Source organism: Trachypithecus francoisi, unplaced genomic scaffold, assembly GCF_009764315.1.
Source record: "Trachypithecus francoisi isolate TF-2019V2 unplaced genomic scaffold, Tfra_2.0 Lachesis_group0, whole genome shotgun sequence".
In the NCBI taxonomy this organism is placed as follows: Eukaryota; Metazoa; Chordata; class Mammalia; order Primates; family Cercopithecidae; genus Trachypithecus; species Trachypithecus francoisi.
Window position 1 is genome coordinate 167,765,948 of NW_022681453.1, and position 15,464 is coordinate 167,781,411.

Below are 15,464 nucleotides of genomic sequence, written 5' to 3' on the forward strand. Positions count from 1 at the left end.
ACTCTGGCATATAAAGCCGCTCATGAACTAGTCCCAGCGTATAATATCTTTAAACTCATCCTTCCCTTTTTCTATCCTCCCTGTTCCCTTCATTTCTCATCATTCCCATGTCAGCATATCCCAGACTTCAGCCTAATTATTTTATAGTTTTGTTTTTTAAAAGATCTTCCATATCCTAACTTGCCTTGTGCCTTTGTACTCAGTGTTCCCCCTGCCAGGAGTGCTACTCCCCACTCCCAAATTCCATCCTCATATTAAGCTAATAAAACTATGAGATTCAATTCAAGCCTGTTTCATCTGTGAGGCTTTCAACTATGACCTTCTGTTTCACACGATGTTTCCATGCATCACAGTAGGCACCACCTTGTGTTATAACTTTCTCTTTGTACATCTCTGTTTCATTATGCATGTTTGAGGGTGACATTGGTACCATATTAATCTTGTTATCTACAGTGCCTAGAATAGTTCCTGATATATAGTAAATGCTATTTGCTGAATGGGCAAATGAATAAATAGTTTTTCTTGCTGTTTCAATTGAAGCCCTATACTGCTTCCATGTTAGAATAGCCTTGAGATGTTGTGTACAGCTCTCTATATTCTCACATAAACTCATTTTGCTTTTCTGTTTCAACTTTACAGTTACCTTTCCTCCCAAGAAAGACTTCTGACGTCACCCTTCACTTTTCTTTCTGTTTCTAGACATTAATTCCTTTGCTGGAATATTTTCTTTTTCTCTACTTAGAAAACATATTTCAATTCTCTGTCTTACACAGAGAGAGGGATTGGTGTTCTGGAGTTTTCTGCTGGGTTGATAAATTAACATCTGTTTGCATGGGAAGTGACCGGGTTGTTCTATGGCATTTTAATTCCGGCATGAGGACGGCGGTCTGAAGAGTTATTCATTGACATCTCTCTGCTCTGCCTCAGTCCTGGCTGTCACAGCTGCCTCTGGGAGGTTGGGCCAATAAAGTCAGAGAGGAGGTAAACAAAAAAGGCAGCTGAGAGAAGTGAGTGTGTCCCCTGAGCATGCTGGCAAGAAAAGGCCAGGGGAAAGCACCTGAGAAGACAGCCGATAGAATGCAGCTGATGCCAGCAACTTGCACACAACTCAGAAATCCCCGTGCCTGATGACGGAGACAATGGGACCTCTCTGAATGTGAAAAGAATAAGTATTTTACTCTACCTAGAAACTTTGGCGTGTAAATATCTCTGAAGGCTGAAAGAGCTCTCTAAGAAGTAGTCCAATGTTGGCCTTCAGCAACTTTGCAGGATGTTTGAAGGAATTCACATTTTCAGAGGCATATTTGAGAAGAAAAATGTAGTAAAAATTATCTTAGAAAGCATTTTTTACCATTTCTAGCCGGTTAGATTGGAAAAAATTATGACCTTTGTGTGCGAAGACTCGAGTTTGAGTCCTTGTACAGTCACCAAGGTGCTGTAGGTGATCTTAGCCAAGCTGTTTAACCCTACAATATCTAATCTTGCCTGTAAGAGGCAAGCAGAAATATTTAGCTCTTAAAAGCATTCAAGAGAATCAGATAAAGAAAGTAAACTATAGAAAATATAAAGAAACCCATAAATGCTTGTTGTATTGACTCTCAGAGTCTGCATTCATATCTACCAGACCAAAAGGCTTCTGTCCCTTATGAACTATGTAATGTTGAGCAATTAACTTCAACTTCCCGGGCCTCAGTTTTCTCTTCTTTAATATGGCAATAACAGTAATATCATCTGTTTCATAGGCTTAAGTGAAGTGTAAAGTGCCTTGCACAGTGTCTGACACATAATATGTGCTCAGTAAATTTTAAATGTCACTCTTGTAACCAATAGCATTACTGTTGCAAAGTTTGAATTCATCTTACAGTAATTTAGTTCAGTATCTGAACACAGAGTTTAGAGTACCTGTTATGTTTGGGTCAGGCCGTCTGTTTTGCACATAAGAGAGTACAAGAAAAGGGAAAATATAAACCTTGCGGTCCTGTACCTTATAGTCTATTAACAGAGAAGGGCTAATCAAATAATCACACAAACATATTCAGTAGTTTGAAGGCAAGTTGCAGGCTGCTGTGGTAGACAATAACAGGGGGATCTGACCAAATATGAAGTTCAAGGAAACCTTCAGCAAGGAAATGATATTTGAGTTGACTTTTCCAGGATGAGTAGAAATTGACTACATGGAGGAAAGAATGAAAGCATTATAGTCAAAGAGAGCCATGTATGCAAAGTTCTTGGGAGAGAGAGACTGTCTTTTTTGAGACGTGGAGAGAAGGCCAGTTTAGCTGGAGGGCAGATAGCTGTGTATCACATAGGAGAAGGTAGGTAAACCAAGTTAGATCACTTGGGATTTTGTCAACTATGCTCAGGCTATTGAGAGTCAACTTAGTGCAGTCAAGGTGTTTTAAGCAGGAAAGTCACATGATGAAAATATCATTTAACAAAGAAAATTTTTGCTCCATATAAGTAATCCACATAAGAGATGATGGTCATTAAGGCAGGTCCTACTCAAAGTGTGATCTGAAGACCAGCAGCATCAGCATACCCTGGAATTTATTGAGTGCCACCCAGACCTACAAATCAAATCTGGAAATGGGGCCCAGCACTCAAGTGTTTTCACAAGCACTCCAGGTGATTCTGATGCTCACTAAAGGTTGAGAAGCTCTGGCTTGGTCTAGGGTGTAGCCAGTGAAGACCGAAGAGTGAATGCATTTAAAACCAATTTTAGAGGTTTAGCTACTAGAATTGAAAAGATTTGACAACATCTTTACTTTGGGGAATGAGAAAGAAGGAAGCATGAAGAATGACTCTAAATTGTGCATCTAAAGAAACCATCTAATCTGACTTTTTATACTTTGTTGTGTGTGTAGCTATATCTGTTTTGAGATTAGAGAAGATAAAGGACTAGGGTGTGGATTTTGGTTTACATGTGTTTGTTTGTTTAAGCATGTGCTAATCCACAGAGCACTGTTGATAAGATATAAGAAGCATCATTATAAAAAATGACTTTAGGTGAAAAAAATAACTTATAACTTGGACCATCTTAACCAATTGGCAATATAAGCAAGTTATCACTGGAGAGCTGATATCCTCTATGATAAGGAGAGCTATTTTTCTTGAAGTCTTTACTTTCCCAAAATTTCGCAATTTTGAGTCCCCTAGATTATTTTTTGAAACATCATGTTCCACTATTTAAAAAAAAAATACCTTTTCAGAACTACACTAGGAGTGAAACAGTGAAAGAAATCTTGTTAAAAATGCTACTAAGATAATATACTATTGAAAGGAGAAACATTAAACTCAGAATGTGTTTTGAGGTTAAAAAAATCGCTGACCGCCTAAGATTGTTACACTCTGTATAACGTCTGCAATGATTTTTTAAAAGTACCTATTCTTTTTCACGCATATAAGAGATAGCCAGAGTGGACATTTCTCACGTTTTTAACATTCTAGTTGCTTTGATCTGACTCTGGATAGACTCAGACCAATATCTCCATTTCACTTCTTTAGACTCCTGATTTACATATCTTTGCTTTGTAATGCAGCTCAGAAAGCTCCTACTCAGTGCCATAATTCCCAAAACAGCTTCCACTCATGAATTTCGAAGTAAAAGCCTTATCAGAGATCCCTCTAGGCCATTGATGGCCAACGCTATTTTTCAAGTGAAGGATAGTTACTTACATGCTCAATATCAAATTGGAAAGCAAATGACTAGCCTTTATGTAGGAAAACAGTGTTGTCTGATTGGACGATCTTTTACAAGACACCACTATGACATAGTCTAGGCTCCTTCTCAAGAAAAACTGTCTATATGATTTTTACACTAACAAATAGTGCTTCTTTAATACTTTGGTAGTATACAGTCTTCTTAAATCTCTGAAGAATCAAGAATTAACTCCCAGCATACAGTAATCTTTAGGCTTCTACATCAAATATTGGCAAATTATGACCTGTATCTGGCAGGATGCCTGCTTTTCTAAATGAAGTTTTACTGGTAAACAGCCATGCTCATTTTTTAATGTATTGTCTGTTACTCCAAAAGCAAAGTTGAGTAGTTGAGATAGAGACCATATGCGCTGTAAAACCAAAAATATTTACTCTCTGGTCCTTTATAGAACAAGTTTGCTGACCTTTGAAGATGAGTAACCAAATCTGTTAGGTTGCATACCCAATTGGAACCCTCACAGTTTAGAAGGATTCTGAATTTTCATTTCTTAATGGCACATATGGTCTCAAAATGTATTTTTTTTCTGTTGTAGAAAAATGCCTATAATCATATGGGAAAATATTTTGCACAAATTTATTTTTCACAAAATGATTTCTGTGTTCGAGCAGATATCCGGTGAGTAATGCAAGGATAAGCTTATTGGTGCTGATACCTCACCTAAGTAGTCTGAGTACAGTGACGCCTACCTGGGCACCGGGTTTTGGCCTCATGTTCTGGTGAGGTGTCCACTTTATTTTGGGAGAGAAGCAGTAAGTTGAGGAAGATGTCTGTTTTGCTTCACATGTCTGCCAAGTTGTGACTCAGGGCAATCTGGCACAGTGTTCACAAGTCTTCGTTAAGAGTTGAGTTTGCACAATGGAAGAAATGTTCAGTATGTTTGTTGTCTGCATATTCTTGGAAAGTGCTAAATTGCCACCTAAAACTGTAATCATATATTTATACACTGGAGAATTGTCATGAGATCCTTAACCATTTCTTTTACTTCTTTTCCTATTTCCAAATTCTCATCTCAGTGTTTCTGCTTTCTTACATAGGATGTATTTTTCATTCATTTCAGTGTATTTGTCTAATCTTTTAAACACAAATTCTAATGCTGAAACTAATTTCTTAAAAAGGACTTGATCAAAGTTGAATTTGTTACATGTCCTAGCTTATGCTATCAATAAAATAATAGCAATATATAGAAGTATAGTTTTTCCTTTTTAATATATCAAAAATAGATAATTCACTCCTGTGATAATGATTCCTTTGGTAATTTCTTTTAACATATGTTGAAATGCACTGTGTTTTCACAAGAAAGCTTGTGAAACTGGGAGTCATATGATTTTAGGTCTAGTCCCAACTCTTACAACAATTAACATCTTTGACTTCAGTTTACTGGGACACTCTGAACTCATGATTTTCATCTTTATAATAAACAGTTCCATCTCATCATCTTTAAGATCTTTTTTAACTCAAGCAATCTGAAATACCTTTGTATGTTTCAACTTAGTATTATATTAGATGTTCAAAGAAACACTGAATTCTCCATTTTTAAAGTGTATATATGATATGGGTTTCCTTCATTTAACAATGAAATGTTTCATACATACACAAAAGAGAAATTATTGCAACAAATATCCACTTTACATTGCCACCTAACTTTAAGATATATTAAAACTAAGCCATAATTGTCCATGATTGTTTTTATGGTTAAATAAATAAAGCATTACATATACAGGTAAAGCCCTTACTTTATATAACTATTTAAAATGCATATAATACTTCAAAGCTCTTAACCCCAACCTCCTCAGAGCTCTTAACCATGAGAGTTAGCCATATATCCAGTATGCAGATGTGGTATGAACAGGTGTAAAATTATACCTGAGAATATTCAGCAAGTAAATGGCAAAGTAACTGTTATTTCCAGTCTTAGAAGATGAATCCAGGGACTTGACCATGTGCAACGCCATCTAAATCCTGCATGTTCCTGTTACATCTTGACTCTTCTTTTCTAAAGATACAGTTTTGTATATAGTGTTCTTTGGAAGTAACACAAATTGGTTCTGATCATATTAAGCAAAAATAATAATTTAATGAAAAATATATGCCATAACTTATTGAATCAAAGAAGTTAATGAGAATCTAAGCCTTGAAAAAGACAAAAAGCAGTAGTTCTGTAAGGTCTAGGTAGCAAAAATAATTGGAAAGCTTTTTCCAGGCTTCATTATTGAATGAACATAATTTCTTCATTTTTGATTTTGGATTCATGAAATCAAGATTAAAATTACCAGAAGAGAAAGACTGATTGCTTCATTTTGGATGATTTGCCCATTCCTCCAGTGAGGGTTTGCAGAGCATCAGATGGTTCTACCAAGGCTGCAAGCAGAAAGGAGGTTTGGCTCCCAGTAAAATTTCAAGGTGCAATGACAAGAGGAAGGGGGCACAGATGATATTCTGCCAAAAATATGAGAGGTAAACTATACTAATTGTGTCAACTCAGAATGTGCCTCAGGTGTCTCTGATTACAGGAGAGTAATTGGCTGATGGCCCCAGCTGCGGTGCTCTGAAACACATCACCTGATCAGCCAAAGTTTTATTGGACTGCTTCCAGCCAATGACTGAAAGAGGCAGGGTTGCTAAGACAGGTCTGTTCCTGGGCAATGAGGAACTGCTTAGAACTGTGCTGCAATCTAGACACTTCCTTTCATCCAGTTTTTCTTCCTTCTTCTCTCCTTCACTTGACATCAAAACCACACCATGGTCTTCTCATAGTTTGCTTCTAAGAAGACCTGGAATAACACACAAATAGTTCATTAATATTCAAAAGCAACATTAAGTAGCATTTTCATGAATAATTCTTTAAGAATGTCATGCTGCAATTCTACAGCCTGATCTCCCACACTTTCCTACATTTCTCCTTTTACCCTGCTCTCCTTTTTCTTTTTTCCTATAGCATTTAAGACCTTCTAATAAACTATGCAATCTGCTTATATATTGCATTTATAATTTATTGTTTTTCACTCCAATTAGAATATCAGTTCTTTCAGGGATAAGACAGAGATCTATTCTGTTTTGTTCACTGATATATCCAAACAGTTAACAACAGTGCCTGCCATTGCAGGCACTCAATAAATATCCACTGAATAAATGAATAACTTTATTTCCAATTGCTTGCAATATAATTTCCAAATGTTTTCTTTTGGATCCTAAACTAGATAATCCCAGAGTCCCAGATCCTCATAATACTGCTGAGTTCATACAGACATTATGTTTATTGGCACCAACAATTATTCTCATTGCTCTGCAAAAGCCATAGATTTCTCTGACTAAAGCCTTGTGCCATTAGAGAGGGTTAACTCAATCCTCAAATTCTCATTTAAAGCAAGTTCTTTCTCACTGAACAATTGCAAGTTTGAAGAAATCTTAAATTGCTTTTCTTAAAGAAAAGTATCAAGAGAGTGGGTTTGGGTTTCAGTGCCTTGTTCTCACAAAGAAGTGGCTTACAAGTAGCAATCATGAAACCAAACCTGTCAGATGAGACATTTTTCTGCTCACTACCAATTGTCCATCACATGTGGCCTTCTTTTCTCCAAAGGATCATTGAAAAGATAGAGCCATGACTCAGATGTTAATTGGGGCTCAGTTCTCTTTACTATTTCCAGTCTTAGCAGATGAATCCAGGGGATATTGCTCTGCATCCTATACAGAAGTGCCATGGTATACAGATCACCATTTCTGAAACTTCCCAAGACGGCAAGAAGCCAAAACATACTGGAAGGCAGAAGCATGCAGAAGCTTTGTGAATGAGGTCAGAATATGGTGCCTTGTGTGTTAGCAACTTAGGTAACTATACTTAGATACTGTAATCACAAAGCTTGTATAAGTACATTTTCTCTGTCTCAACCTGGGACTGGCAGCAGCACCAATGGTGTTTTTCTGATCCCAGTCTCATTGGATACTCAAGCAAATTTAAAAATTAACACCACATATACCTTAATGAAGGATGTTTTTCAGTCTTGAACTAAAATAGCTGAATCTTGTTTTAAATAGTGGTTCTACTCTTATTCTTGGTTTGAGAGTGAAATTCTTTTTATTATAAAGAGACTTTACTGCACTTTTTTCACTTAAAATAGGATATTTTTTAGAGCATATGTGTAATCATGTCCTATAGTATGTGTAGAACAGGGAATTAAATTGACTCCAAACTCAATGTTTAAAACATTGTCCATAGAAGAGGATCATTCCCAGAATATTACATTAATAGTAAGGCAAAATTAGAAAATCAAACTGAGACTTGTGTTTAAATTCCAGTTCTTCACAGGACTGTTTTGTGACCTAAAGAAAATGCTACACATCTCAGTCTCATAATTGTAAAATATAGCTCAGTGCAGTAAAATGTTGATCAGGTTGATCAGTGGGAAATTCGGATATAATACATGCAAGACGTGTTGCACAATGTTAGCACATAATACACTCTTCACAGAATACAGCAACCACCAGGTCCTTGCTGTGTGTGTTGTTTTCAGGGCCTCTTTATCTCCATTTCTCATTGGACTATACCCAGTTTTTCCATTTCCTACTATAAAACTATTGCTGCTGAATCTGTGTTTAACTGTACATGGAAACTCCTTTCAATTGTAGGTAAGAATTATCTGTGTTTACCATGGGAACAAATTTGGTTTTCTTAAAGCAAGTATTAGTTCTACTGGTCAATAACCCCAGTTAATTTATTGAGCAAGGATGTTGGACATATTGACTAAATCATGTCTAGGGGATATTTTTGTACCTGGAGTTTCCAGGCTCCTCTTGCTCCTAATTATTAGAGATTTCTGAGCAGTGGCTATACATACACCTGGGAAATGAATAAAGTACTTTTATTTAAGGAGAAAGGTAACTTGGATCAAAATTGGCACATTTAACTCTGTTAGGCATAACTTGATTTCCCTTCCCTTCCCTTCCCTTCCCTTCCCTTCCCTTCCCTTCCCTTCCCTTCCCTTCCCTTCCCTTCCCCTCTCTCTCTGTCAGATATTCTGACTCAACATAGCACTCTTCTCAAAAGTTTGAAATGGAAGTATCCATTAAAACTTGTTTTTGAAATTATCAATATATGAAAAATTATTCCCCAGAAATATGACCTCATCATTCTTATTACCCCAGTCTTGAACTGTTTACATCTCTACCTCAAATCACTGGAGTTGACAGAATCCCACTATATATTTCTTCATGCTTATTCTAGAATACCTGAAAATAAAGATGCTGAGAAGAAAAGGAAATTAAACCATAATTCACAATCCACCATTGTAGATTTTACGTGTATTCTGCCAGTCTTTTTTCAACTCAGTATTGTATGTGCATTCTACCCATCTTTTCTTTAACACAAAAAGAAATTTAAAACCCATTGTGTTTTATTTTTCATTAAACATTGAAATGAAGGGTGTCCTTAGCCACCGCCCAGTTCAGGGAGCTCTCCAGCTGTCTCAGTTCATCTCCTGTCTACCCCCAAGCTGCCCTCCACTGTTACACAAGAGGTCAGGGCACCGGTGCCATTTACTTTGGCTCACTAGTATCCTAGGGCATTTGGAGGAGGGGTATTGACTCAACATAAATTCAGTGAGGACTGAGCAGAGACTTACAGCCTATGTGGGCTGCACTGTAAATAGATGGTCCCTGGAAGAAATATTCACTGCAGATAAGGTGAAGCTTTTACCTCATATTTTCTAAAGAACCATTACTTTCATCTCTTAATGTAGTACAAACATCAGGAAGAGCTGGTGAGGATGCTGTAGAGACTTATTTGCCAAGCAGCTTTGTGTATTCCAGGAAACATTCCCCTCCTTTTTAACATGACACCTTTTTTTAGTTTACCTCTTTGCACTGTCCATCACATTCCTGTATTTTCTATTCCCTTGAAATACACTTTCCATATAGATTAGAGTCTGGAATGTGTGCTGATTTGAGCATAGTGAAAAGCTGTCAGGTGTTTTTAATCAGGATCCTGTGTTTTCAAAGGTTGTTGGCAGTAGCATGGGAGGAAGACTAGAGGCAGAAAGAGTACTTTGGAAAAGTGGGCAGGAGATGACTGAAACCAGAACAAAACAGTAGCAAATATGATAAAGAGGAGGGGCAACTTGGAGCTTTCTGGTAGATTCAGTTAGGACTGAATTACTGCCCAACTCTTTCTGCTGAAGAAATGAGTGTCCCTTCACCCAGCCACAATTCATAGCAGCCTTGTTTACTCAACTGCAGCTCTTCCCCACTCCCACCCCAATATGTATATGTATATGTGTGTGTGTGTGTATATATGTGTATATATGTATCTATATATGTGTATATATTTTATATATTTATGTGTGTATATATATAATACATATATATATATGTATTTTCTCTGGACTAATTTCTAAAAACTGGCAAGCCTGTTATTTTATCATTAAGTAGCACTGAGACAATTGTTGTAGAGAATAAGATTCATCAGACTTTATGTGAACTAGGAGGAATGCCTGAAAATGTTTAGGTCACATAACGCTGATGCTCTTAACCCTTGGGATATTATATTGTTCCTATAATTTCAAAAAATAAAGATGTTATGTATTTATCATTAAAAATTTATTCAAAATCCTGCTTCATATTAGAAAAAAGAGAACATCAAATGTGTCCATATCTCACTTTGACCTACTGTGTTATATTGAGCAATGCAGTTATTTCCCATCATGACAGCACAGTCACTAAAGAGAATGGGACCACTCGCAACTCAATTTTCCTTATACCTGCTTGTATTAAGTTACTAGGTTATTATTATTATTATTATTATTATTTTTGAGACGGAGTCTTGCTCTGCTGCCCAGGCTGGAGTGCAGTGGCCTGATCTCAGCTCACTGCAAGCTCCGCCTCCTGGGTTCACCCCATTCTCCTGTCTCAGCCTCCCGAGTAGCTGGGACTACAGGCGCCCGCCACCGCGCCCGGCTAGTTTTTTGTATTTTTTAGTAGAGATGGTGTTTCACCGTGTTAGCCAGGTTGGTCTCGATCTCCTGACCTCGTGATCCGCCCGTCTCGGCCTCCCAAAGTGCTGGGATTATAGGCAAGTTACTAGGTTATTAAGTTACTAAACCATGAACCCATACTAGAAACATTATTTTTAGTTAGCTATTATCAGTTTTTATCTGTGGTCAAGTATATTTCAGTGGCGTCTGGAAAGCATATGAGTTCTCTAATACTTATAAATATTAGCAAAAATTGGTATAGCCACTATGAAGAAAAGTATGGAATGGTCCTCAAAAACCCACAGATAAAACTTCCATGTAATCCAGCAATTCCATTACCAGGTATATATCAAAAAGAAAGGAAATCAATATATGAAAGATATCTGCACTGCTGTATTTGTTGCAGCACTACTCACAATATCCAAGTTATGGAATCAACCCAAGTGCCCACCAAGGGATGGATAGATAAAGTGTGGTATATATACATAATGGAATATTATCTGGCCATATAAAAGAATGAATTTCTGTCATTTGCAGAAACATTGATGGAACTGGAGGCCCTTATGTTGAGTGACAGAAGCCAAGCACAGAAAGACAAATATTGCATGTTCTCATTCATATTTGAGAACTAAAAAAGTGTATCTTATGAAGACAGAGAGTAGATTGTTGGTTACCCTAGACTAGGAAGGGGAGGCAGGGGGGTGAAGGGAAAAATATCTATAAAGATATTTATTACCACTGAACTGTACATTTAAAAATGGTAAAGATGGGCTGCACATGGTGGCTTATGCCTGTAATTCAAGCGCTTTGAGAGGCCAAGGTGGGAGGATCCCTTGAGGCCCGGAGTTTAAGACCAGCCTGGGAAACATAGTGAGACCCCCATCTCTACAAAAAAATTTAAAACTAGCCAGGCATGGTGGTTCACATCTGTAGTCCTAGCTGCTTGGAAGGTGGCAGGATTGTTTGACTCTAAAGTAGGCTGTGATCATGCCACTGCACTCCTACCTGTGTGACAGAGTAAGAGTTTCTCTTAAAAAACACGAAGGCACAGGTGGTAAACTATGTATGTATGTTTTACCTCAATAAAAAGAAATAAACAACAAAAATATTAGCAAGTCAAGTTATCCTGCATCCTTGTTTCCCAATGAAGAAAAAGAAAGTACCAAAATGGAGACAAGGGACATTCCACCGGATTTGAGCTTTTGTGTAACTATTCAGTTCCAAAAGTAGATTTTCCCATATAAGGTAAAAACCTTGTTTTCTCTCCATGATTGTATTTATCCATAGAAATTAAAGGTGTCATTAACCTAAATCCTGTCAGAGTCTCATCTGTGTTGGCACTCTCCAACCCACATGGTAATTACTGCTGCTATATAAAGAAGGAGTTGAAATTTTCATGAAGTGTCTGCCCTCTAACTCTGCTCTTATAAATCGTTTACATCTCTGAATTTGAGGCTGAGGGACTTGCAGCCTCCCACCTTAACCTTAAGAGAGATTTGTTACACTGGGCTTGAATTGCTCTTGACTGAGAGAGTTGATCATCATTGTGCCCACAGGTAAGAGAGGAAGAGCCAGATCCTGGAGAATAGCCTTGAATTATTGCATTCATAAGAGATAGAAAGTGTCATTAGAAATCCAGGGTGGAGTACTTGCTTGAAAGATTTAGGAAAGCAGAGAAGCAGAGAATAAGAGAGCATGCTCAGTATAAAGGGTCTTGCATTGAACATGAGTGGGAGAAGGAAGGAAGGGAGCGAGGGAGGAAGGGAGGAAGGAAGGGAGGGAGGGAGGGAGGAAGGAAGGGAGGGAGGGAGGGAGGGAGGGAGGAAGGAAACAGTTTTTATGCCCTTTACACTGTTTCCTTCATAAGCTTTTCTGTCATATAGGCACTGGGAAGGTAGACGTCAGCCTAGTTTATGTAAAATCATTCCAAAACTTGAATTTAGAAAGATCTGAATTAATGAAGTTTTCTTGAATTTATAAAATGTCAGTGATATTTAAGTTATCACTTAAATACCAAAATATCAAAATATTAAAATATTAAATGTAAGTTAAAAGACAAATCTCAAAGTAAGCTTTCAGTTCTTCTAGAATATAATGTGAAATGATGGCTGTGCCTCAAAGGCTGATCAGTGAATATTGCTATATTAACAGCTATTTCCTTGGCTTTCACCTCATGCTGTGGTTTTGGCTCTCTCCAAAATACTTTGGTGCATGTATGCAAAGGCTCTTTGGAGACAGTAATGATACTTGTCTGAGTACACAGATAAAATATTCTCAGGAAAATTAACAGCCTTGGTTATGATTTGGTGATGTTCTTGCAAGAGAGAGGTGTAATTGAGAGAGAGGTGCTTTAAAATTTCAACCACAATGTCAGATTCATACCATTCTTTGTATTCCCACTATTACTTTCTCTAAGATCTGATTATTAGTTTAGCCCGATGGTCTTTTTGTTTCTATCATAGCTACAGCATTGAAAAAGGCTCCCAATCTGAAATGGTGACCACGGATAAAATTTCAATTAAGAACCATTCTGGGATGATGAGGATAGCAGTGTTTGGCTATGGGTATGGTTTATTTTTGAGGCTTCTCCATGAATCACAAACACTTGAGTTGATTTATTGTCTCAGCATTTTTGGGGTCACTGTATTCACTACTGGAGTGAAGGATGTGAGAATGTTACAATGAAGGGAACCAAGTTCCAGATGGGTTAATTGACTTCCCTATCGTTTCATGGCTAGTGTTAGAACCATGGTTAGATCCCAGGTCTTCTAGAGCCTGGTGATGAGCTGTTGAAATGAGATTGCCATGGCATAGACACTGGGGCAGATGAATGAAATGGGATACCATAGGGAAAAAAAAAAAAAAGGAGGAAATCATGACTCAAACTATTGGAAGAATATAGAAGAGCAAGCATATTTTATTATATTTCATGTGTAACTTATGAGAGCAGCACATCATACATAATCCAACCATTCTTTTAAACAAATACAGCAGCAGCTACAATAAAATAGACTTTTATATCAGATGGCTCCTAAATATAAATTAATGGCTTCACCTGGTGTTTAACTGCAGAAAAGAATGATAGATCCCAAGGCTGGATGAATACATCAGCTGTGTTGGAAATTATGAGATCTAATACAGTGTATGCAAAACAACTCAAAATATCAAGGATATTTCTGACCCTCTTATATTTTTGTCTTGTACCCTGACTTTGAAATCAACACCCAAATAAGATGAGAATTCAGAGAATTGAAGTCTTTTTCCCCTCATGAAAAGATGATGAAGGAAAATTATTTATAAATAGATTAATTGTTTAGTTTTTAAGCAACAACAACTTTATCATCATTTTCAAATATCCCTGTCCAAAATGCCTTTCAGTAGGAAACAGTGCCAAGATTTTTTACGTATTTCTAAAATACATATTTTAAAATATATTTAAAACTTGAAAATATAAACTTTAGGCAATACCATTTGGTTACTATATTTTGAACTTGAATCTTAATGATATTTCTCATGGTTTTTTGCTCAAAAATTGAATTGAATTTGATTATTTCTTCTTCAAATATTTTTTGAAATGTAACATACTTACTGAAAAATACATGTAAGCATTTGAGAACTGAACACGCCTATGTAAACAACATAAAGATCATGTAACAAAACTTGACCAGCATCCTACAACTCCCAGACCTGAATGCCTTTCTAATCACAATTTCCCTAAAGTAACCATAAACCTGACGTTTAACATCATAAATTAGTTCTGCCTGTTTTTGTACTTAATGTAAACAAATTCTTACTGCATTCTACTCATTTGTGTTTAGGTATTTTACTCAACATTATATTAGTGATACTCATCCATTTGGTTTCAAATGATTGTAAGTCCTACTCATTCACGCTGATGTATAATGTAGTATTGTGAGATTAAATTTTAATACTACCTGTGTTTAAAGTGGATGTATTAATTTGCAACCAGCCAGCAATGTATGAGAGTTTAAGTGGCTATGCATGCTTCCCCAAACTTGGTATTTTTCATTTTTTTATTTTAGCATTCTGTTGTACAAGCTTTGATTTTTAAATTGACTATATAAACCTCTGGCAAACTCATACCAAACAAAAGTCTTTGTTGAAGAAAACTGTGTGCTGGGGGTGGAAAGGGGCAATCTCTCATAAAGTGGAATGCTTCAACATCAACAAGTCCAAAGAAGAAATGCAGTTTGAATAATGTAAGCAGAAATGTCTCAGCACAGACAAGTATTTTTGTTTAAAATACTTCTTTATTTTCAGAAAAAGCATTTCCTTTGGAATGAAGAGAGATGCATATAGGATAGAAATTTATGGAATCTGAAAACTGACATTTTTAAGATGGAGGGAGTTGTGGGATTGAAGAAAACACTAAGGGCTTTATTTTTATTAATGATTGAGATTTCCATAGAAATAACACAAGGCAATGGTTGATTTGTATTTTTTGTTTTTTTGTTTTTACTGTTGCAGGGTCTCCATTTTGGTGCCTACTGGATATTGTTCCCATAAAGAATGAAAAAGGAGATGTAGTACTTTTTCTGGCCTCATTCAAAGATATAACAGATACAAAAGTGAAGATTACTCCAGAAGATAAAAAAGAAGGTTTGTACCGTTTTCAGAAAACATTGACAGATGGAGTAACATTTTGAAATTGTTTACTTCAAAACTCTTGGAGAAAAAAATGCATTTTTAATAACAGCAACTGATAAATATTCATAACTGTTAGCAGTCAGTATTTGGTGCATATTCCAAAATCACAGAGA

At 36.6% G+C, this 15,464-nt stretch overlaps 1 protein-coding gene across 1 annotated transcript in view; it reads left to right on the forward strand.

Annotated features, from left to right (window-relative positions):
- The window catches only part of KCNH8 (potassium voltage-gated channel subfamily H member 8), a 403,401-nt gene that overhangs the window by 127,878 nt on the left and 260,059 nt on the right, over positions 1 to 15,464 (forward strand). Inside the window, exon 3 of the mRNA XM_033212772.1 lies at positions 15,172 to 15,303. Coding sequence (XP_033068663.1) covers positions 15,172 to 15,303 — 132 coding nt within the window. The remainder of the gene's footprint in view (positions 1 to 15,171; positions 15,304 to 15,464) is intronic.